This window comes from Molossus molossus, unplaced genomic scaffold (assembly GCF_014108415.1).
Source record: "Molossus molossus isolate mMolMol1 unplaced genomic scaffold, mMolMol1.p scaffold_m16_p_1, whole genome shotgun sequence".
NCBI lineage: Eukaryota > Metazoa > Chordata > Mammalia > Chiroptera > Molossidae > Molossus > Molossus molossus.
In genome coordinates this window covers 215,993,883-216,019,252 of record NW_023425344.1, presented here as the reverse complement: position 1 = coordinate 216,019,252, position 25,370 = coordinate 215,993,883, and the positions used below count along the sequence as shown (strand labels likewise).

The 25,370-nt window shown below is 50.6% G+C and overlaps 1 protein-coding gene across 1 annotated transcript in view; it reads right to left on the bottom strand.

Moving 5' to 3' along the window:
- Positions 1 to 25,370, bottom strand: part of PRKCH (protein kinase C eta) — a 200,159-nt gene that overhangs the window by 50,141 nt on the left and 124,648 nt on the right. Inside the window, exons 9-10 of the mRNA XM_036278466.1 lie at positions 25,119 to 25,292; positions 5,126 to 5,280 (exon numbers count right to left, since the gene is read on the bottom strand). Of these exons, the coding sequence (XP_036134359.1) occupies positions 5,126 to 5,280; positions 25,119 to 25,292 (329 nt within the window). The remainder of the gene's footprint in view (positions 1 to 5,125; positions 5,281 to 25,118; positions 25,293 to 25,370) is intronic.

Here is a 25,370-nt window from a genome sequence, read left to right as displayed (position 1 = left end):
ATTCTCAGACCCAAAAGCAGTGCTCACAGAGGCAGCTCCCAGTGGGCTCTCGCGCACAGCCATGCTCAGCTGGCCGCAGAGCACAGCTAGGTGGAGTCAGAGGCCTGGATGGTCCCTCATGATATCCTTGAGAAACAAGTCAGATTACATTAGAGACTGGTCTATTCCCGCAGATCCAACAGTCGTGTTTAGAGCCCAGCTTAACATATCTTATCTTGGAGGGATATTGCTAATCTTCCCAAATTCTGAGTTAAAAAAAAAAAAAAAAAAGTCAAATTAGGTGGAGATTGTTCTCTCGATTTGAAGATTTCAAAGGTGAATTTCTTTAAAGTACTGGGCTCCATAAGTGGACGAGTGGAAGACAGTATGTCAGGTGTAGCCGTCAGCGTCGGTGGGCTCCATGTGGAAAGCAGCGTGAATTCCCACAATAAGCACTTGGAGCTTGTGGATGAAAAAGGGGTCACAGGCCAAACCTGACAAGCTCAGGGGAGGCCACATGGCGGGCCTTACAAACTCAGAAGGAAAGTAACCACAGAGAAGGGTCCCAACATAAAAATTCCTAACTAAAAGCAGATGAAGGTCACGGTGGGTAGTCACACCCTAGGCCTGTAGCTTCAGTGCCAAAGGTCAATCTTTACCTTAAGTAAGTTTATTGTCTTTTTGCATCTAAGATAACATACCTTTGGAATGTCAGTCCCCTTTACCAGACCAGAGCCCTCAGGGTATAGCCAGCACACCAGAGCACCAGACCACGGAGCAGCTTCGTGCTGTAAATGTGAACTGTTAACTGTGCTATACCCACCAATGTAAAAGAACTACCTGTCGCTCCATGCTACTTTGTATCCAGTCCCACATATTTCCTGGCTTTGCTTTCTCCTGCCTCCCTAATCTCCCGCCAGTGGATGTCACGCAACCCTCCTTTCTTTCGAATGTATAAAATAAGCTGTAAGGCTGCCACTCTCCGGAGCAGTTTCTCAGTCCACTGCGTTTTTGCTTCCCGCTGTCCGCTTGGCTCAAATAAACTCGTAAAAATTCTCTACAGGTTGGGATGTTCCTTACATCGACAAGCTTCAGGACTAAATACTGATTATCTTGTACCCAGGAGCCCAGCCTGCCCAGAGCTGCACGCAGCCCACGGTGGTCAGACTCGAGTTGAACACTGTGTTGAAATGGGCTGTGTTCCGGTGTAACCTGCTAAAGAACCAAAACAAGCTGTGCTCATCTGTACCTCCTTCCTCACTCAACATGTTTGCGATACAGCCCACACTTTGTCAACAGCAGCAAACCCAGTGTGGGCCGGACTCCCCGAATCCAGCTCATGAACGTGTTAGAAGATGGCACCTGCCGTGCTGGAGGGCAGGGGAATGGGAAGCACGTCCCCTTGTTTCCCTAGCATCTGACTCTGGGCAAAAACCAATACCCCATGGGAAATGATTCATGCGCACTAGCTGGGCTCCCATTCAGCCAACAAGCCCAGGACAAAGGAATGAATAGTGTTTTTCCCTTAGCAAAGGGAGTCACTGACTTCTTACTTCACAGCCTACTCTTCTTAATCTCTGCCCACGGCCGGCCCCAGACCTTCCAACCTAAGGCCATGGGGCAGACCCTTCTCTACCCATCTCCCAGGAACCGGGCTTCTGTTCTTTCATAACATGCAAGTGAACACACTGAGGATCAGGGTCAGATCACAAGCGGGAAAGCCCAGAAATGCAACTGGCTGTCTCCCCGCTCATAGGTACCCGTGCTAAGAGGGAGAAGAAAACCATGTTAGAGGCAGCCTAAGGTTCTACCTTCTAAAGTCCTATTGGACAACAACTTGCAGATGTATCATCTTTGTAATTTGCTGATAAACACCTTTGCCAAAAAATAAAGCAACAACAAAAAGCCACAAACAAGCCCTGGCCGGTTTGGCTCAGCGGTTGGAGCGTCGGCCTGCGGTCCAGAGAGACCCGGGTTCGGTTCCCGCTAAGGGCATGTACCTCGGTTGCAGATTGTCCCCGGCCCTGGTTGGTCGTGAGGGTGGCAGCCACTCGATGTGTCCCTTCACATCGATGTTTCTCTCTCTCTCTCTCTTCCTCTCTCTCCCTCCTGCTCTATCTGAACAAAAAATGGAAAAATGTCCTCGGGTGAGGATAAAAAAATAAAAAATAATAATAAAAAAGCCACAAACAAAAAACCCTCCCAAACATCAGCAACGCTATTTGGTAGGTCAGAGACATCATCCAGAAAGATCACTTACGCTCTGACAAAGGCCATCCTGGGACATGTATGATAAATGAGGCTGTCTGGTGCTCCCGAGATCCTCACTGTGCCTTCTGGATCAAATTCACACACTCTATGACCCCAGTGTGCCCTTTGCCGTGTGGGAATCCCAAGGACCCGGCTTTCAAAGGCTTAGCCTTAAGACTCGACTCTCAGGCCAGTGCCCTGAGTGGAATTAAACTCTCCTGCGAAATAAATCCACAGCATGAGAAGAGCATTTGCATCTATCCTAAGAAAATGTGCTCCTTTCAAAGTCAGCCATCGCAGTTAGAACCTGTACATGGGATTCAAGATAAAGAGTAAATTAAAATAAATTCTCAGAATTGAACCACAGATATCAAGAATTGAAATGAAACTCTTCATGAGGTGGGCTGATACACTTCACCAGAAACCACATCAGGTCAGTGTCCAACCTCCGTATTTGGAGACATATGAGACAAGGCGACGCAGGGGCAGGCGTATCCCTCAGGAAAGCGAGCTTGCTGCCCCCAGCAACATGACGTGGTGCTTAACAAGAGAAGCCCCCGAGTATTCAAGAAAACGGATTTAGACCTTACCGCTTTTCCCCACTGCTGTGGTCTAAATGTTTGTCCCCCGCCCCCCACGCATATGTTGAAATTCAACTCCCATAGACGATGGTATGAGGAGGTGGGCCTTTCAGAGGTGCTTAGGTCATGAGGATGGAGTCCTCATGAATAGAATTAGTACCCAGTGGCCATCACCACATACAGAATCAAGGCTGGCATCTGGGTCTTAGACGTTCAGCCTCCAGAACTGTGGGAAGTAAATTTCTGTTGTTTATGAGCCACCCAATCTGGTATTTTCTTATAGCAGCCCAAGTGGGCTAAGATACCCACTCTGCCTCATTCTCATGAGTAAAAGCTGCCCGACCACCAGATGTGACATAAGAAGCCACGCTTCAGTAGTACTCGTAGTAGGTCAGTCTCTCCTGAGGAGACAGTGTAGCCCCGTGTTCACAAACATCGTTTGAACTCTGGCTTCACTACCAGTGAGTGGTCTGGTTATGAAGCCTTTCTAGAATTCAGTGATTCATCTGAGTAACATGAATAATATTCTTGTTATATAGTAACACCGTTAGGAGGATCCCCGGAGAAATGCAGGCAAAGTGCTGAGCCTGTGACGAGTACTCCTTTTAGCTGCTGCTGCCACTGCTACTATTTTGATTTACAACAGAAGTCCCTGTCTAGTACCGAAGCCACTATCCTTAAAAATGAAACATGGGGAAGGCGCTCTCTGGGGTAAACTGAGCAGAGATGGATGGATAAGCCATGGACAGGAGAACAAAAATGCGCTCAGGGCCCAGAGTCTGACACCAGCACCAGGAAGGGCTCTGAACTCCCCCCGCCCTCAGAGATGGTATCAGCAACCACCGCCAACCGTGCGCTGGGCTGACAGATGGACACAGAGGCAGGGAACCCAGGGGGAGCCTCGGCAGCACCCCGCGCCTGGCTAAGAGCGCTCACAGCGCCTGGGTCTAACGTGGCGGGGCAGCTCCTGACTTAAGAATGAGTGCAGATTCCCGAGGACCTTCACGAGTCCCTGTGCCCGTCCTGCAGCCCGGCTCCAGCTCAGCAGCCTTCTGCGCCTCACAGCTGGGGTCTGGCTACATCTAGCTGAGGCTCCAGGGCCCTGCAGGAGATGAGCTGGAACACATTTCTGCAGAGTGCCTCCCCCTTTGTTTCCCCACGTCCTTCCAGCATCGTCGACCATCCTGCTACAATCTTTACGGGTCTCCGGCCTCTCTTCCTGTTTTGACTCTTGGGGTATTTAAGATTTCCTGTCTCTAGAGCTTGCTTATGTTTTCATAATGGTGCCAACTCTATGATGAACTCGCAAAAGGAACAGCACTTAGCAAGGCTAATAGCACATTTCAATCAGTAAACTACGTAGACACTCATGTTCCTACTATAAGAGAATTCTTCTCAAAAGATGGCGACAATTGCATCCCAAAAAGAAATAAGGAGTATATATGGCAACTAAGTTATAATATGATTTCAAGAGTAGGAGGACGGTGGCAACAATGGTCAGACACCCACCATCACATTTCCCGCTTTACCCAACCTCCTTCTGACTCAATTTCCATCTCTCACGCCCTGAGCTCTAACATCCACCGATTCCAAGCCTTTCAGTGTGTGGCGCATCACGATCAAAGGACTGCGTTGTGAAATGGAATCAAATAATATCTGGGAGGAGGCTCCAAATGAAAAATACTGTCAGGCAGGACATTGCCCATAGATAGTTCACCTCTTAGAGTCTCAACTGCTGAGCAAGGTAGGGCAACAGTGTAGGCACAGATTTTTAAAAATAGGTCCGGCCCGTGTGCCTCAGTGGACTGAGTGTCCTCCCAAGGACTGAGGTCCCAGTTAGATTCCCATCAGGGCACATGCCCGGGGTGCAGGCTCGATCCCCAGTAGGGGGCGTGCAGGAGGCAGTCGATCAATGTTTCTCATCGATGTATTTTCTGTCTCTCCCTTTCTCTCTCTCTCTCTAAAAAAATCTGTAAAAACATATTTTAAAATGGAATAAATCATTTCCAACATTAAAACAGAAGAAAAGAGAGCAACAACATGTTCAGCACTTGCAGGATTTGTCTGTAACAGGCCCTTAGCAAACCCCAGTTGAGCAAATTCATGAACAGTCTCTTCCCAGCCTCTCAAGCCAGTTTACAAACACCACATGGGGACAAATTTTACTCTGCAGACAATGTTGATCACTACATTATTCACTTCTCCTAATGGACACGCAAGCCTTTGTGAATTTAATTCCAACAGCATGAGCATGGACGGCTGGATCGAGCTAGGAGTGCGAATTACGGGAGGAGTTACCAGCAAGCAGAACTCACCTGTAGATGATGCCTTTCTCGTGTAGAAACATGAGCGCCGAGATGATTTCCGCAGCATAGAAACGAGCTCGTGCTTCATCAAAACGACGAGACTTCTGAATGTGGAACATCAAGTCGCCCCCATTCACAAACTCCATCACGAAAAACAGGCGGTCCTGGACACAAGCATGAGAGGGTCCAGTCAGCATCAGGCTACCTTGGGCAGCAGCATGGGGGAAAGGATGCCACATGGAGGTCCTCAAGGAGACATCCTGACACAGGCTCTGGGCAACGCAGGATGGGTCTGGGGGCGTTAGCGCCCGGGGAGGAGGCAGGGAGTACCACCTGGGTCTCCTTTAAGTAATTCCACACAGCCTTGCATTTCTACATTCAATGAAAAGTAGAGAAGGCATCGGAAGCCTTTGGTTCTAGTTCTAGCATTACAGCTCCAATGCCAGGTAACCTCGAGCTTAATTTGTTTGGACCTTCAACATTAGTAAAGCAAGGACACGGATGTTAGCCCTGCCCAAATCCCAGGGTTTCATACACTGAGAGAGAGCAGCGCGTGTCGAAAGGTACCTGCCTTTCACCTGGAACACTCGGGGTTAATCACAGGAAGTTGGGGACATCTTACACTGCTTTAGCCATTAGACAGAGAACAATCACAGAGAAAGGAAAATGCTTTGGACAAATCAGCCACACAGCTGCCTCATGACAGCCTCAGAGTAACCCCAACATTCAAAATCCCATTCGGCCCATCAGAAGTCCGAGTCGGAGTGGGGACGGAAGGCAAGGAGACACCATCTCTAACGGGGGCTCCCAGCCCGCAGGCTCAACAGCTCCTTGAAAGGTGACGGATGCTGGGTTCTAAGGACTGTCCACGTGGTGTGGACAAAGTGCTATGGAAATCAAGGCAGCTTGATGAAAGGGATGTTTTGGTCCCAATTAAAAAGCAGCAGCTCTGAGATTGACAGTGTTAAAGGCTTTGTTTCAGGAACCAGGGAGATCAATGGATGTCTTCACGCCCTCCGACTAACATTTATGAGTCCCAGGTTAGCCAGGTGTTCAATTAGGTGCTGGGAACCCAACAGTCAACAGGCATAAAACAGACACGGCCTCTACCCATACAGAAAGGTGTGGGAGACACACATTCCTTAAAAAACATAAACAAAACCCCCAAAGTCAAAGAAACAAGCAGATTTACAAATTCTGGTAAATCCTGTGGAGGAAACGTGGAGGAAGGCGTGGGATCCGGTCATCTGCTTGGGGTCAGGAGGGGTCTCTCTGAGGGAAACTAAGGTCTGCGGGACAGTGCCATCAGGGCTAGTGATCAGCTTTTTCTGAGGTCGGAGGAGGGTGCGGTGTCATTTTGTGAGGAAATTGGCATTTTACCGACTCACAGAGGATGTGTCTACAAAGCATCCATCTTTACTTGTGGTTTTAAGTGCCACCAGCTTTGGGCTGTAAGCAAAGACTGTGTGTGTTCTCGCCCATCTATTCACTTGTTTAATCAGGCCCACCCTGGTCCGAAGACACTACCACTTACCACCTCCTGGTCTTCATTTTCAGACCTTGATTAGAGGGGGAAAAAATCTCCCGTCTCTATGAAATGTCTCTCTCTGCTCAGGACAAGCGAGAATTTAAGAGTGAGAGGGAGTGCCAGGGTCCACACCCACAGAAACAAAAACCAAACAACAATGACACAACTCTGAAGCTGGCCAATGTAAGCCAACAGAAAACTCAACACAGCAAGCTGGCTGACGAGGTGAACGGCCTTCATTTGTGTGTGGCTGACCGGGGGAGGGGAGGGGCTGGGGGAACCGGGGGAGGCAGAGTTGGGTGGGATGAGCTTGGGAGAGCAATGGTGTCCCAGGTTTGCCATGTGGGAAGGACCCAGGTGGGGTGAGCAGGTTGGCGGTGGGGAGGAGGATATCTAAGTGACACATCTAAGAGCTACATCCACACAGGCAGGCACTGTTATGCTGATTGGGGGTGGGGTGGGGTGTGTGTGTGTGTGTGTGTGTGTGTGTGTGTGTGTCAGGGGCGGGGGTCGAAGACCCAGGTGGTAAAGCCACCCTGAACTACCCCACAGCATTTTTCTTAACCAGCCTGTTCACTTTCTTCATGGCTGTGACTGGCAGTCCTGCGAATTCCAGTAGCCGGGAAAACCCGACGGCTGGAGCGGGGTCAGTGGGTAGTGGCTATTGTGGAACTCAGCGCGCTTGCCTCGAGTTGCGGAGGCAGCAGGCACCAGAAAGATGAGGGCCTTCCAAGGCAAATGTCATCCACTTCTCGTTCCCCCCAAATCATTCTCCTATCTCAAGTTTGGAACAACCAGACCCTGGGGAGAGGAAATACTTACTGCCTTCTAATGCAGCACCTTCTCCTCTTTCTCAGGCTCCACCCCACCCCCCCAGCCCTGGAGGCAAATTCTCAGATGGGGTGGGGAGGAGGCATGTGCACCTGTGATGCAGAGCAAGGTGGTCATACGCTTTAGAATTGTGAAAACACGGGCTCCTTTGCATTCCGTCCCATTTCTAACCTCCTGTCTGGCGGAGAACAGCGGGCACGACTCACAGCCCGCAGGCTACGTGAACTCAAACAGGCGGAAGTGGAAACGAGCCAGCAGAGATATCAAATTTAACAGAAAATAATGGTCTAGCCCATCAAAGACCTCACGTAATGTCACAAGGTAGAAAAATAAAAACATAGTTATCACCTAGCCAAGTGTTTTTGCGGTGTGGAAACCTGTTTATTTGAACCCATTGTCTCACTGAAACTGTTGGCGGCAGAGCCAGCTCAAATGTGGCAGCAGCCCTGGCAGGTGTGGCTCAGTGGTCAGAGCCCTGGCCCAGGGACTGAAGGCTGGCAGGTTCCATTCCCGGTCAAGGGCAGGTACCTTGTACCTCGGTTGCAGGTTCCATCCCCAGCCCTGGTTGGGGTCATATAAAAGGCAGCCAATCCATGTTTCTCTCCCACTGATGTTTTCCCCCCGCCCCCACTCTATTTAAACATCAATGGGGGAAAAATTGGCATCAATTTCTCTGACATTTCTTTTGCAGAGGAGACACATAACAAAAATCTCCAGCTTTTTGCAAAGAAGATCTGCTCATCACGGAGGGTGGTGATGGTGATGACTGAGGCGAGTGAGGGCCATTATTTCATTAAGCACGTCCTCGGGGAAGGCTTCTAGAAAGTGTGTGGTCAACAGCAGTGGCTGCTGCTGGTGACTGTGATGAAGATGTTTTCAGTTAAAAAGAGACATAAATGTGAACGATCTCAGTTATAGCCAATGATGCGGATATGCGCAGAGAGGACAAAAAACCAGCCCTGGCCAGTTTGGCTCAGCAGTTAGAGCGTCGGCCTGCGGTCCGGAGAGACCCAGGTTCGGTTCCCGCTAAGGGCGCGTACCTTGGTTGCAGTTTGTCCCTGGCCTTGGTTGGTTGTGTGGGTGGCAGCCACTCGATGTGTCCCTTTCACGTCGATGTTTTTCTCTCAATCTCTCCCTCCCACTCTATCTGAACAAAAAATGGAAAAATGTCCTCGGGTGAGGATAAGAAAAACAAAACAAAAAAAACCAACCAACCCAGATAGTGACAGAAGTCAGCTTTTGGTGATGGGATCTGGGATGACACTGACTTGTTCTTTATCCCTTTCAGTATCCCTGAAGGTTTCTATGATAAGTGTGAATTACTTTTATAATTAGAAACAAGCCAAAGTCACATGAGCGTATGCCATATTTTTGTAATTTTCATCTGGAGGATGAAAATGAGACACTGGAAAGGAAGCCAGCCTGTCTCAGAGCACAGTTGGGTCCACTGTTAACCATCTGCTCCCTTAGTGGTCTTTCTGATCCTGAAGTTACCAGGCCACTGGGCTTGTTGGAACGACATCCAGAGAGAGACTTAACTGGGTCTGGTCTGTCCTCGGGCTCCAGTCTGAGTCCTGTCTGCAGGCTGACGGAGGCAGGCAGAGATCTTTGCCTCCTTTAAGGTTCTCAACAAGAAGGACATTCCCTAACCTCTCACTAGGCCGGGCCCGGCTGGGAACCAAGTGTGGCGACATGAATGAGATCCCATGCTCGCTCTCGGGAAGCTCACGGACATGTCAGTAGGGCACACGACCCAGTGCTAGGTGCAGTGGAGGGGCACAGAGGGTGGATGGGGACACAGAGCAGGAGCATCCCAGCACCCGGGGCTGGGACTTGGGAAGGCTGCTAAGAGGAGCCATTTCTCCAGCTTGAAGGACAAGGAAGCACAAGTCTGGCTGGAGTGGGGATGGAGGGGGCAAGGATCAAGGTGAATGAACAGGTGAAGTGTCAGTGTGAGGCGGGATGTCGTGAACGCAAAGGGAGATGTCCCCAAGGGCTGAGGCTTTTGAGGGTGGGGCATCCCTGTAACACAGAATCAAGTGCTGGTAGAAAAAGCAAAAGGCTAGTTAGAGTGCTTCCTTTCACCCCATCCCCAGGCCACCACAACTGAGCTAGGCAGGACAGTCCCATGAATACACACGGCCACTCGCTCCTGGTCTCTACCGTAATTACAGGCCCAGTGTCTGGGCCAAAGAAGGGCGCAGACGTGGGGCTTGGCTGGAACAAGACTCCGGGAAGTGTTGGCACCTCCCTCCCTGCCACATGAAGCAAAACACCATCGGCTACAAAAACAAGTCACTCCAGTTAAATGTCGCTCCTCCGCCGAGTTCCAAGGACCTGAGGGAACCTTGCACACACACAGGCCTGTCAGGAGCTCCGAGAGCAGGCGGCAGGCCACGTCCGCCTCAGCTCACTGAGTCTGTGCTGGTCCCACTGACTCCCTGACACACACGAGCTCGTGCCCCACAAACTCAGCTGTGAAGCAACCACGATCCCTGCGCGCAGGGCACAGGGTGCAGGGCGCAGGGCGCAGGGCAGCGTGCGTTAGGTTGTCGTGCGTCACTTCTGGGGCAGGAAGAGCTTCCAGATCCCACCCTGGACAGTGAGGGCAGACAGCTCTTCTGTCTTGAATCTGTGGAGACAGCCATCTCAGTGTTTCTCCAGCCCCACTTCCTGGAATCGGGGTCTGGGCCCCTGGCCAGCTCTTCCTGGGCCCCTGGCTGCTCTAACCTGTGTGGTAGACACCAGGGCCCCCGAGACTGGCTTAGCCTTAGTTCCAAAGCCAAGTGGCCCGGTGCTTCATCTGTCCCTCCCTCTCTTTTTTCCTGGATTCTACCAATCACAAATGCAAGTCATTAAGACAGGTGAAACCCTGGTCGGTTCAGCTCAATGGTTAGAGCATGGGCCCTCGGATCGAGAGGTTGCAGGTTTAATCCCCGGTCAAAGGCACATAACTGGGTTGCAGATTCGATGCCTGGTTGGATCCCCAGCCCCAGTCAGGGTCATGCAGGAGGCAACCAGTTGATGTGTCTCTCATGTCGGTGTTTCTCTTTCTCCCTCCCTCCCTTCCACTCTATCTAAAAATCGATGGAAAGATATCCTCAGGTAAGAACAAAAAATAAAATAAAATAAAAGGAGGGGGAGAGAGAGGGAGGGAGGGAGGGGGAGAGAGAGGGAGGGAGGGAGAGAGAGAGAGAGAGGTGATGAACACCTGGAGGAGAAAAGGCACCTCAGAAATCCGTGGTCCCATGCCTGCTGGTGTGAGCTACTGGAGGCCAAGGAGCTGGTGCCTGGCTAATAATAGAGTTCCTATCATCACCTGCCTGGCCCATTAACCCTCTGTGGCTTGGGCCAACTCTGCCCCGGCTGTTATCATTCCAGAACTGTCACTTCCCCAGGCCAAAGGAGATAAAAATACCCCTGAACTGATAGCGGCTGTCAGCATAAGCGGTGTGTGCTCCCTAAAGCCCCTCAGCAGGACTGTTGTGCAGGAGGTAAAACTGACAAGTAATTGCATGAAGGAAAGTTTGAGACGAAACAACTGGGTTGATAAAAGTGACATGCTAAGATGGTACCTGTGACAAGATGACATTGCCTCAGGAGGGTGACCTCGGGGTGAGCAGGCGCAGGACATGAGCTCCTGTAGGGTCACTGTGGTAGACACCTTTGGAGGGGACTGTCCAGCTCATTGGAAATGGCCCTGGCACGGTCACGTGGGTAAATGCTGGACATCCAGCAAATGGCTACTTGGACCACACTGGGCTTCGCACAGCCTCTTTCCCAGAAAGTTGGAAATGAGGGGGAGATGTTTTAATTTGGGCAGGAAATGAGGAAACATGAGTTGGGAAGCTGAGGCTGCCTTTGTGGTTTGCACATGCGAAATGTGTGTGAATCTCAGAGTGGTGAAATCTTGCTGAAGGAATGCACAGGCGGACAAGGGAGAAGAATGGAGGAGAAACCCAGAGTGGGGCAGAGACTGGCGAGCAGGGAGCAGGAGCGAGCTGAGCAGGAACACCCGGGCTCCTTGTGTGCTTCCATTGCAGAGCCCTGCACAGACCCAGCCCATGTCTGCCCTTGTGCTCCATGAGACATGCCCTCTGTGTCTGAATCGCTGTCACTTCATCTCCCGTTATTACATCACCCTGGTAAGTTGCTTTCTGTGACTTGCCACCAGCAGAATTTTAACTGAAACACCAACTGTTAAGGGGCAGGAGGTTCCCTTATGTATAGACCCGGGGTAAGAACACCTACAGGGATCAAACCAGAGCAAAGCGCCTTGCCCAGCACGGGGCCCAGAGCAGAATCTCAGCAAACGGGAAGCCATTGTTATTACATCACACACAGGGACTCAAACCCTAGGGCTTGGTGCCAGCGTCCAAGTCCTGGTGCTCACACAGGGCGGCGCAGCCTGTGGTGGGGCCTGCGCCCTGGAGCTGGGACGCTGGGACCAGAGCAGCTCCCGCTCTGCTGTTTATCTTCTGTCAGAACTCTCGTCTGCAGCATGGGGACCGGTGTATGAGGATGAAATGACTTCAGCTAAGAGCTTCGAACAGTGCCCGGCACACAGGGAGTGCCCAATAGATGCCAGCAATTGTTCTCATCGCCTTCTTCATCACTTGCTCCTCCACGACCCCTGCAGCCTCCACGGCCATCTGCTCTGGGCTCCTGGGAGGAGCTGCAGCCTCCTCTGCAGAGGGCTGCCAGCCACGGGGGCAGAGATGGTGCCTCACACCCAGCTCTCCGGCGGGCAGCAAAGGAGGAAATGACAGCAGCAGCAGCCCACGCAGCAAGACAGGCATTGGCAGGGTTCAAAAAATAGGCCAGCAGCTGGGGCCCTGGGGCATTGCCTCATACCACATGGTCATGACCTTGACCTGCGAAGGCGTGTGCTTTCAGGGAAGTGATAACTAAGCAAGGGGTCACAATCTAGATTTGATAACTAAACCACTTAACCAAAGTTTCAGTTCCAGTAAGTTTTCTAACTTTCTGAAATCAGATGATGAGATGACCTCGTATTCTCTGCATCAGGAGTCCATACGCATGCTCATTATTATTATTACTGCACAGCTGGCGCTACCCCCAAGCACAGGATAGCCAGTGAGACTTCTTGTAGTTCTTTTCCTCCTCTATGCAGTTGATTCATTCTTACGAACAGAATGAACAAGATTTTTCTGTTTATAGCAAGAATCCATAGTCCCTCCAATCTACAAATCCAGATTTCATTTAGCCCTGGCCGGTTTGGCTCAGCGGTTAGAGTATCGGCCTGCGGACCGGAGAGTCCCGGGTTCGAGTCCCGATAAGGGCACGTACCTTGATTGCAGTTTGTCCCGGGCCCTGGTTGGGGTCGTGTGGGTGGCAACCAATCGATATGTCTCTCTTGCATTGGTGTTTCTCTCTCTCTCTCTTCCCCCCTCTCCCCCTCCCACTCTGTCTGAAGATAAATGCAGAAATGTCCTCGGGTGAGGATAAAACATAAATAAATAGATAAGACGCGTTATGGTGATGCAGATTCCCCTCCGGAAAGCATTCAAAGGCCAGAACAAACACTGAAAGCAAATGAGTAATTCTGGCTTTAAAGCAACGTCAAGCTGGGAGCCACATCTAGACTTACTTCACCCGAGTTCTCAGAATTGCTGTAGAATTATTTCTAAACGAATCAACCCTGAATCTAAAGCTGCAGCGTGCTACGGCCCCCTGAGGACAAGGAGAAGAAACCCTCTGGCGACGGCACTGCGCTGAATTCCCTGTAAGTGCCCCTGCCTGTGACTGCTCCCCTGCAAGTCAGCGGCGGGGTGAAGGGGGGTTCACAGCAACAGGAAACAGCTCCTACGTCAAAGAGGTCACAGTGGAAAAGCACCTTCCTGAGGAAATCTGATTGCGCCATGCCTGAACTGGAAACTATTTGATTTTAACATTAAGAATGATTACCCGGGCTTCAAGGGGGAAACAAGGAGAGAGAATCTAATGGCTTCCTTTTATTTGATTTTGACTTATTTTGCACAGCCCAGAAGACAGCAGATGTTAACTCAATCACCAGCAACCCCTCGGTCAAGCCCATGGGCACGATACATCCTGTCTTAGCTCAGTGGCTAGCCTTTGGGTAGGAGAAATGGGTCTCCAATAGAATAAGCCCTTAGGAACTTGCATTTCAAACCTGGAGGCACACACGGCTCTCTTTTCAAAGACCAAGGGTTGTCCTCTTAAGCTGGATGCACTATGACCATCTCTTTTAATGAAACTTGACTTACTGGTGTTTATACCAGACAAGGGAAACAATGAGGCAATTTAACTTGCAGTTCAACACGCCACGAGGCACCCGGGCCAGGATGTTCTTAACGCATAAATAAGCAGAAAACAAGATCAGGGTTAGAGCATCGCCGGGCAGCCCTCCCTTCCTGGCAGAGCCCCTCTGACGTCCTGGGTCCACCTCGCGCAGTGTCTCTGTGCTGGGCCACACCGGCTCTGTGCCCTTGATCTCGTGTTCCGTGGAGGACTGAACCTCCGAAGGCAGAGCCCAGATGCCACCAAGCATGTGCCTCGAGGGTAAAGCGGAAGTATGAACATTAAATGCCAAAAAACAGAAGCCGCAGCATTTCAATTGCTTGCTTTTAAACTAACCAATTATTATTTTTTAAACCTCACCCAAGGATATTTTTCTATTGATTTTTAGAAAGAGAGAAAGGAAGGAAGGGAAAGAGGGAGGGGAGGGGAGAGAAAGGAGTGGGGGGAGAGACAGACAGACAGACAGTCAGACACACATGGATCTTAGAGAGACGTGTTGATCCTACACGACCCCAGTGAGTCCGGGGATTGATCCTGAAACCCAGGTCCATGCCCTTGACCGGGAATCGAATGTGAGACCCTTGGGTAGGGGGCTGACTGCTCTAACTGTTGAGCCAAACCAACCAGGAATAAACTAACCTATTTTACATATACGCTCACTGAGCTAATCTTTTGCTCCCTGCATGCCCCCCAGGCACTGCTAATTCTGTCTTATCACAGCAGGGAACGGCCTGCAAACCCCCCTCACTCCACGGATCCTGTGCGCTTTTGCTGTCTCCTCCCAGCCCAGGGCCCCATCCCTGCAAGTCTACAGAGCAGCCACCCACAGCTATTACAGACCCCAATAGGAACTTCGCCTGCCTACAAACTCGGGGTGTGGGGGGCGAGATAGTGCTTATACTTTATAAGGCGTATCTGACACACTTTGCTTTGGTCCCCAAAAAGTAAAATAATCAGGATAAACCACCTGACATTCATGGAAGGCAGTGATTTTCATGCGGGGAGATCCCCCCAGGGGACATTCGGCAACATCTAGAGACATCTTTGGTTGTCACAGCAAGAGAGGAGCTGCTGCCATGAAATGAACAGAGGTGTTTCTAATCCTGCCATCAGTAGGACAGCTCCCATAACAAAGGGTTCCCACCCCAAATGTTAGTGGGCAAATGATATCCCATCATGCAAATCAGTCCATTTTTTTTTCTTGCTGGAAAAGATGGAAATTCACTCGCCACTGGATTATTGAAACTACCAGACCTGTTGGGAGGATAGAGGTGGTGGGGATCAGTTCCGAGCAGGTGGAAGAGAACCTGCTCCTCCAGGCCCACCCTGAGCCCCATTACGGAGAAACAAATGAAGTTAATGAACAGGCCTCCTTCCACAGGCCTCCAGAAGGGGACCTGGTCTCTGCGTCAGCTCCCCTACCTGCTCCTTGCTCTGTCGGTTGTATCTAGTTCCGCCGAAGCGTCTTCCACCACCAGGCTCTGGCTTAGAAGGCCCGGCCTGCCGTGGACACTGGCCAGTCCCCACGCACGGGAGGCGGCGGCTTCGGGGAGAGAGGAGGTGAGAGGCAGTGGGGGACATGGAAGCAGACACGGCCCACGGCCCAGAAAGAGACAACAGGTACTGGTGGAGGGGAGGGCTTTGCTGAAAGAGCTTTCCTCTTTTGTTTTGGTTGGGAATTACATGCCATCATTTTAATGTTTAAAATATCATATACCACACACCGTAAGAATGGAATTAAGAGACGCTGGGAAGAGTTCCAAGACTCCCTCCATAACACCTACGCGGTAAGTCATCACGGGTCGTCCTAGACGTGGGTAGGACTGAGCTGCAGATACAGCGGGCTCTTTCGCTCTACAAATCTACTAAAAGTTGGACAACTGGCACAGAGAGGAAACAGAAACTCCCTGGGTGGCCCTGAAGGGAACACCGGGCATGCCCAAACCCTCCACAGAGCGGGGAGGCTCTGCGAGGTATCAGCCGACAAGAGATGGCAGGAAGAACAGTCAGCTCTGTCTAGCCCGTGTGGCTCAATGGTTGAGTGTGGACCCATGCACCAAGAGGTCACCAGTTCAATTCCGAGTCAGGGCACATGCCCAGGTTGTGGGCCAAATCCCCAGTGGGGGGCATGCAGGAGGCGGCCAATCAATGTTCTTGCTCACTGATGTTTCTATCTCTCTCTCCCTCTCACTTCCTCTCTAAAATCAATAAAGGAAAAAAAGAAAAAAGAAAAGAAAAGCACAGTCAGCCCTGATGGTGCAAGGGTGGGGGGCGCAGTGTCCCTGCAGCCTTGGGCAGGGCTGTCAGTGAAGAGCCCGGCTGACCGGGAGACTGTGCAGAGCACGGGTGAGCAGGGGAAGCAGGGGAGCTCCTCTTCCCGTCGCCTCTGCCCAGTGGAGCCAGAGACCCACCCCCGCAGAGGCAGTGCCGAAGCCCCTCCCCATGGTCTCCATCGGATTCTAAATCCACTGCACCCCTGGAAAGAAAGGGCACTTCATGTGCAAATGTAGCTTCAAGACAAGTCCCTTCTCAAGCAGACCGGCAGCTCCGAGCCTGCCCTGGACAGCAGTCCTGACTGCTGTGACGGCCAGCGCCAGCGTCAACAGCCTGCTCAGGCTCGAGCGCTGGGCACAGCTGGAGGGCAGCGCTGTCACTGGGCTTGGTTCGCTGCTGCGTCCTCGTCCTCGGGGCTCAGAGCGGAGCCCCAGACCTTGAAGGTACTCGGGCACGCCTTGAGTGAGGGAACACCGCTGGCACTCCGTCAGGGCCATGTGTTCTTCCAAGTGGGCCAAGTTTGTTCCGCCAGACACGGCTGATTGTGCTGAGAGCCCTGGGAAGTTCTGGGGCCTAGCAGAGATGGGCACAGCTGGGCTTCTGCCAGGAATGAAGTAATTGTGGAAAACGCAAGCATTTCAAAACTAGAATACATTACGGTCTGTGGTTTCCATCAGAGCAGTCAGCTTTTTACATTGCACGATTCTGGGGTGTTTTTTTGGGGGGGGTGCACTATAGCCACTTACAGGTGCAGCTTCAGGCCCCGGCCCCAAGGCCCAGTCAGCCAAGCAGGAGCCAAACCAGCTTCCCAGGGAAACACCCCAGGCCACTCCCGATGTTGCTCAGAGCTCAGATGCTAGTGGGCCCATGTCTTGGGCCACTCTGGGCGCACTCCTGAGGAAAGGCTGGCACGTAGGCAAGGCTGTCCCCTGGGCCCAGGTTCATTTCGGCGACACCTCGCCTGTGCACGATGACTGCACCGCTCTGTGCCATCGACTGCGCACGGCCGCTCTGTGCACCGTCTCCTCTTCCCAGCGGCCCGAGGAGTGAAGGAACGTGTCTCTCGCCCGGCGCTCAGTGCGATCCTGGAACCACGGGCTTTCACGAAGCTGCTGGGCAGAAAGCCCATCGCACGTTCATTCCCAGAGCCAGCCCTGGTACTCCCAGCCCAGCCCTCAACGCGGCGGAGCGGAGCAGCCCTGGTTTGGCCGCCAGCCAGAGCGTCGGGGAGAACAGTCACCGGGCTCCCACCACAGAGCTTCGCTCGTCATGGGGAGCACAGGGCCCAGTCTGACCTGGCAAGTCTCAGATATGTCAACAGAGCTCATGCACAGTCCATGAGCCGTCTTACCAGACAGTCCACGCAGACTCTGGGTCATCGAGAATGACCATGGTGAGTGACATCAAGGCCGGTGACCACTGAATAACCTCAAACTGAAAAACATGCCAACCCTTCCAAACCCGTTCGTCACACCGGGACCCTGGCCGTCGCACCCAGGCAGGGAGAGCCAAGGGACAGCGCGAACCTCGGCTCCTCTCGTGGCCCCCCGTTTGCCCACGGAGCTGGAAAGCCTGGAAGCCCGAGAGGACAAGGCAGAGGTCCCCGATACCCCCAAACTCCGAGACTGGAGCCGGCCGGTGTGCGTTTGGTCCCCACGGGACACTACTAACAGCTAGGAACATGTCCAACTGGGAAACACCATGTTCTGGCTCACTTTCTATTTCGATCTGAGCCAAAGGCAAACTGCGACGATGACCCATGCACGGACCGCATCGTGCTTGCGGCGTCGCTGCTCCGGGAAAGGAGGAGACCTAGTTCCAACATGTAAGGGCAAATCCCCCAGGTATTTCATAAAAGGCCGCACAACTATATCTATGTAGTGAAAAGCTGATGTTACTCCTGCCTGATATCACTCTTCTTAGCTGGACACATTCCACAGAGAGCACGTTTCTGTTTGCGGTATGAGGGACCCGACATTGCTCATTAAGCTGGAAGACCGGGCTCAGGACCATGGTCTGAATCTTGCTTGCTGTGTGACCTGGGGCAAGCTGTTTAACTCCTCTGGACCTTAGTTTCCAGATCCTTCAAATGAGAGTAATCATATCGATACCTCTCTGGATTGTTTTGGGTATTAGATATTTAACTCAGCAAATATTTATGGAATGCCAAAATGTGCAGTTTTATAGACACTGGTAATGAATAGAAGCATTTAAAACACGAACCTGGGTTCGGTTCCCAATAAGGGCAAACCAGCCCTGGCTGGTTTGGCTCAGCAGTTAGAGTGTCGGCCCGCAGACCAGTGGGTCACGGGTTCGGTTCCAGACAAAGGCATGCACCTCAGTTGTGATATGACCCTGGCCCTGGTTGAGGTTGTGCAAGAAGCAGCCACTCAATGTGTCCTTTTCACGTTGATGTTATTCTCTTTCTTCCTCTCTCCCTCCCATTCTATCTGAACAAAAGTGGAAAAATGTCCTCGGGTGAGGATAAAAAATAAATTAAATAAGCCCTGGCCGGTTTGGCTCAGCAGTTAGAGCATTGGCTTGCGGTCCAGAGAGACCTGGGTTCGGTTCCCAATAAGGGCATGTACCTCGGTTGCAGTTTGTCCCCGGCCCTGGTTGGTCATGTGAGTGGCAGCCACTCGATGTGTCCCTTTCACATCGATGTTTCTCTCTCTCTCTCTTCCTCTCTCTCCTTCCCACTCTATCTGAACAAAAAATGAAAAAAAATGTCCTTGGGTGAGGATAAATAAATAAAAAAAATACAATAAAATAAAACAAAACACACACCAGGGTCTCAAAGAACAGCAGTGGCTGCTATTCCCTTCTTCACCCACCATTCTGCAAAGCCCACACCCCTGAGGCTCTGAGACAGGACCAGCTCTCGAGGCACTGACCACAGAGGCCTCTCAGACCCTCCTCCTGCGAGGGAAGCCTCCCAGCCTCAGTGCCTGAATCCAACCCGAGGGTCACTTTCTGGAGGTATTTTTGCCAAGATGTCTCTGATGGAAGAACATAGGATTTAAGGGAAGGTGCTTATCTGGAAAAAAATCAAAGGCAGAAAACCTTCTTAAAGACTAGGTGGAATTAGAACCCAGAGCTCTCGGACTAAAGTTTGCAGTGTAGTAACTGTCTGATGAAATTCTGGAAGGTTCATTCCAGGGCCACATGACTATCTGGTCTGTTCTGTCTGTCTCTCTCTCTCTCTCACACACACTCCTTTGCTAAGATTTAATATAACAACAATGGAGAAAATAATAGAGAGAAAAGAATGCTTTCATGACATGCTTGAGCACGGCACCCCGCTCTGGGGACCACCCTTGCAGGCTGACACCCTGAGGAGAGAACCAGCAGGTACAGGGACAGGTGGGGGGGAGCGCCGCGTCCGTCCCTGCAGAGGGGGGGCTGCACTGTGGCCCACCTGCCTGCGTGCAGCACATCCCAATGCCAACTTGAGCATCCTCAGAAGAACGGGGCTCTGCATGGCTCCCTGTTCCGACCCGGCCCCGGTCCTGCTGAGCAGAGGCACAGAGTCTCATGTGTTTGCAAATGGAAACCTCTGCTTCAAAAAACTGGGTCTTTGAACAAAGACCCAAGCATCTGACCAGTATTTCCTCTGCCCCTCCCCTTCCTGCTACTGCCCAGCCTTTGTTCTCCCCTCTGGGCACCGGCTGAGGGCCCCGGGAGAGCCAGAGCGGGAGCCCTGGGAGCCGGGGTGGGGGCAGGATCCCGGCCCTTACATGCCAGGGGGCCAGCTGCTGACACAGCAGTTGCTGATTAAGATGAAAGGCGGGTGAGGGGGACGCAGCCTGGAAGAGTGGGGAAGCCGCTCTCCCTGCTTAATAACGTCTCCCACTTCTCACCCCCATTGTTAAAGAAATACAACCGCATTACCGAAATCCGTCAAGAAAAGGAAAGACAACCCCCCAAAACTTCACTACCTTCATTCAGTCCCTGGTAGTTTATTGGTGTAATTTCCTTTCAGCTTTTTTTTGGAGAAGGGGCCAGGTGTGGCAGTTCACTGATATGAAGACCAGCCAGCAATCATCACGAGTCCTGTGATATTTCCTGGGCTCTGACCTCCTGGTTCCACTGACTGCACTGAACTCTGGGCAAGTGACTCAACTCCTCAGCGCTTCACGTCATCACGCAGCAAACTGAGGACAGTAACTGTACCTGTCCTCCGGGGCTGCTGGCAGAACTGCATGCTATGAATAACACATATTAGGTGCTTATGACGGTGTCTGACACGATCCTTCAACTGCTTGATAGTCGATGATCTTTTCACTGGCTGAAAATCTTCATCAAATACTCTTATTATTTAAGTAAAGTTCTATTGGCTGAATGCTGAAGTTGTTTTCAGTATTTCCCTACTGTAAATACTGCACTGGAAATGAAACCTCTATGCATTACACTTATTTTACATTCCTTACGTTGTTTGCTCAGGCTAGCTTATCGGAAATAAAATAAACAGATCCAAGAGGACAAACATTTTTATGAGTCTTGATTCAGATGATCACATTACTCACAAACTGTTAGGATTTACAAGACTATCAGAAATGGATGAAGATGCCAATTAATGATACACTTGCAAATAACATGTTATACAAAAATCAGGGGCAATACTTTATGGGCTTCCAATCCCAGGTAGCAAAGTTGGTAAGTATATGAAATGTGCTTATTTATTGTGTTTTTCAAGAACAAAAGGAGCTCCAAAGTTCCTGCTTTGGGGGTGTTTGCCATATCCTCCCGTGGGGGTCTGTGTTGGCCCCTGGTGAAGCCCAGACATTCTTCTTCGGTGTGGGCAGGGATGGTCTCTCATTGTGGACAGCGTGGCGTGTGTACAGAGCACTTCTGCATGCTCTCCTTGGGCCCTCACGCAAGCCTGCTTTCATTGTAGCCATGAGAACTTTAAGGTTCAAAGGGATTTAAGGGAGGCTCAAGCCATCAGGCAGAGGAAACGAAGTTGGAAGAACTCAGGTCTTCCACTCCCAAGGGCAATGCTGCTTCCCTACCAGCAGGTGGGAAGGCAGCCAGGGCAGACAGGAGGTGCTGGAGCAGGTGCTGAATCAGGGACCTAACTGTGGTAAGAGGCAAGTGACTGCTGGGTCCCAGCATGTGACCCGGGCCGCAGAGTTAGCCTGACCCAGAGCCAAACCCTGTCTCCACCGCTTACAGTCTAAGGGACCCTCAGCAAGTTACTGTTTCCTTACTCTGGGCTCCAGAGACACTCACTCCACGGGGCTTGACAGGACAGGAGAACCGTTCCTACAGGGTCTTCACAATGAACTGACACTTTGCAGACAGCTGGGGAGTGACTCCAACACCTGGCTTCACCCCAGCTCGGGCAGACCATTACAGCTCGGCACTACACACTGGCTAGCATCTCACGTTAGAGGCTGTGGCCCGCCAAGAGGAGGAGCTGAAAAGTAATAATCTATCTGCTGTCGTTTCTCAAAGCAACTATCGTGTTCTGTTCTTTATAGTTTTTCAACAGCAAATGGGGATAGTCACTGAGGATTTATGACAGATGAACAGACGCACAGCAAGCAAATGCCATGCATACTGTGGAGTCTGATACTTTGCAAACCTGAGAGAAGTCATAAACTACAGCAAAATGAAAACTGTATCTCTGCCTCCGCATGAGAAAAACTCACTTCGTTCTTTTAAGTTGGTTCCCGCCACTTCATTGTCTGGACTCCAGACAGCCCTTGGAAAATCCCCCTTATCCTTTGCTTGGGAGACATCTACCACAAAAGGCACATTCTAAACCGTTTCTACCCTTGAGGGAGAAATAAAAATCTCCTTGCAGTAACGACTGCCACCTTGTGGCCACACATGAAATACCACTAATATTTTGGTATACTCTATAATTTATACTCTTCTAGAAAAATCCGAATTGTATACATTCCTTTCACCGGGTTCCTATTTTGTTCCAAGTTAATTTCTTGTTCTACTTTACCACAACACAATCTAATTGTTGGTGACACCTGTCACTGCTTCTGAATCACAGGATTCCCTCCCGGAGTCGCATATGACACATTTCTTTATTTGTTCACTCGAGTAACTTGAAACAGCAACTGCTGCACAACCAGACTAGGCTCACTAAATGTCTATCCACTGTCTGACTCAAAGGTTATCAGCTCACTGAGGCTGTCTACGCTAATGTCACAGAAACCACTGGCTCTTCGGCTCAGGCCCTGGCATAGCTGCCTGTCATTTGATTCATGGTATGAGCAGAGACTTGAGCTGCACATGCAGGGGGTGACCTGCATCACCCACCAAGTGGTCCCATCCTTCCTCACAAGGGTGTCTCAAGCCCGAGCTGTTGCCCTCCTCATTTCCGAGAAAACAGCCGGATGAGGAGGGTGAGGATGGAAAAGGGCTTTTTGCAGGCAAAGAGCACAGCACAAGAAACAGGATTTCGAGGACACTCTAGGTCGCTGTGGAGGACGGCAGAACTGGAATTCCACAAGGACCATGGACCCCAGACATGGGAACAGAGAACCAGGGCAAGGTGACAGGGGCAGTGTAGACTCCAGGGCTGTCTGGAGGAGCCACAGGCCATGAGGAGGAAGAAAGGAGCGCAGGGGAACGTGGCCTAGGAAGCTATTAGCTGACACCCCAGCTCCTGCTTAAACAACGTGGGAGTGCACACTGTGCATCCCCTTAATACGTCCACCTAGCTCCAGCTCCCAGTGTTCCCTGCCCCACCCATTCTCCAGGCTGCGCATGTGTTCTTTACAACACGGATGTGAACACAGGTGAGCCTCACTCAGTCAGAGAAATGCAAATTAGAACTCTGAAGAAACCATTTTTAAAATCCCTCCGATCATCAAAATGATAGATCGCAAGTTGTGGTGGGAGGGTGGGGGAAATCGGTCTTCTCATGGTTTGAGAGAGTGAATTTAGAAATTCAGCAAGCAAGCTGTAAAAGCCTGTAGTCAGACTGCCTGGAATCAAAACTTCTGTCCTTGGAAGCTAAATGTCTTTATGCCACAGTAACTTCATATATGTAAAATGGGATTAATGCTAATAAACTTATTTCTTAGGGTTACTGCAAGGATTAAATGAGATAATACACATAAAGCACTCAGAACAATGCCTACTTATATAGGTGGTAAAATGTTGGCTATCTTTAACCATTATGGGGGAGAAGGTCAATGGGACTCAAAATTTTAAATGCATATACTCTGAACAAACAATATAACTTCTCATAGTGTATCATACAGAAATATTAGCACAATATGTAAAGATATATGCAAAAAGGGACTCATTGCAACACTGATTGAAATAAAAGACTGTGTACAACCTACACATAACAATAGAAAACAAGTTAAATAAATGGTGTCATGGTCTTAAAATGGAATACTATGCAGCCATTAAAAATGAGGCAGCTACATGTATACAAATATGAAACAATCTCCACGATATATTATTACATTTTCAACAAAATAAAGTATAGAATGGTGGGCAATATATACCACAATTTGTGTTTTAAAAAAATAAATGTGAATGCATGTGTGCTCTCATGTGCAAAAATGTTTTTGAAAGTCTACATATGAAATCAGTAAAAACTGTTTCTTTCAAAGCAAGGATATGGATATTGGAGGATGCTTATATTACCTACTGAAAAAAAATTATTTTATAGTAGAAAAATGCAATCTGATCTGTCATATCTCTGCTTACATTTCTTCCATTTGCTCTTAGGACTAGAACCCATGTTCCTTAGCACAGCCCAGAAGGCCAGGCCCTTCACGGCCTAGCCCCGGCCACCTCTGCAGCTTCAGTTCTCACCAGGCCCCTCCTCAAACTCTGTACTTCACACACGCTGGCTCTGTTCACCCCCATGGCCCTGCTCGCCCCACACCTGTGCACTTGCTGTTATCCGCTGGGACCTATCTGCCTTCATTCTCTTTTTGCCTAACTAATTCTAACTCACCCTTCTGGTTCCCTGGATCAGGTGGGATGTCCCTCTCCTGCTCCTACCTCTATTGCCCAGATGGACGAATAGACAAGGGACACGTTCCATATTCACTCTCCCAGCGTGCCTTTGACTACGCGAAGGTGCTGGAAGGCCTTGGCAGACCCTCGTGGTGGCTTCTCAGAAGCCGTATGCCCTCTTCATTGACAACAGAAGCCCGGTGCTAATTGGACAGCACAGCGCCCCGCCCCGGGGATGAGCCAAGGGTGGTGGAGTCTACCATGGTAAACCAGCTTCCCCTGGCTAGATATTGCTCTTCCAGCCTCCTCTGCAGCTAAGGGGGAGCAGGTGGCTCAAGTCTAGAAAAATTTTTCTCCCCCCAATAAAAGTAGAGGGTCCCATGAACCCCTGTGCCAGAGCGCCCATGCACCCTCCTCTGGGTGCTGCCACATGAGGGGCGATGTTGAACACTGTGGCAAATAACTTGAGACCCCAAGGGGAAGAGATGCCCTGTGTCACTAAGCAACTAAGCCAACCCTATCATTGCTACCACCAGACTCCTCCAGAAAAAAAGTGTGTATTGAAGTACTCAACTCATCCTTTCTGTTTACTGTCTAACCGACTATTGGTTGGGTATTCTATTAACTGCAGCCAAAAGCATTCCTAACTATACACCATTAGAGGTTAGACAGACTGAAATCCCAGGATCAGTCCACAGAATGAAGGCAAGGGTCCCTGATCAAGGGACATTACAGAGCAAGGTGCCCGCCATGGGCCTACCCTGGTCTGAACTCTTGTTAACCATTTAGGAGCGGAGCCAAGGTCCAAATCACCAAGATAAGCGGTCCATGTACATTTACTCTGTACTTAGACGCAGTGACCTTCACTCTGCTAGAGAAGACTTACCTATAAAGACCTTCACAATCTTAGGACACAACCCTCAAGGTGATCCTTCAGCACAGCATGAAAGAAACTGGTTACTCCACTGGTTTCAACTTTCTCCCACAGGTCAGCAGACGTCACTAGGTACCTTCATGTGACACTACCTTGGGAGCTAAATCCCTCCAAAGCGTCTGATATTCTACTTCACGAAATCTTCAACTTCTTATTGCCTCAACCCTTAAAGAAAGGAGGCCCTGGAGGTGGAGGACGCGAGCCATACTCACAGGGGTCTGAAAGCAGCAGAACAGCTGAGTGAGGAAGGGGTGATTGCGGGCCAGGGACAGGATCCTCTTCTCCGTCATGGTGCACTCCACATCGTCATCCTGGAGGATCACGTCCTTCTTCAGCACCTTCACGGCATAGAGGTCTCCTGTTTCTTTTATTCTTGCGAGCATCACCTATGGCACAGTGGTAGGAGGGGCACGGGCATGAGAATGCCTGCCGTCCTTAGGGTGTGGGCATGCAGGGGCGGAAAG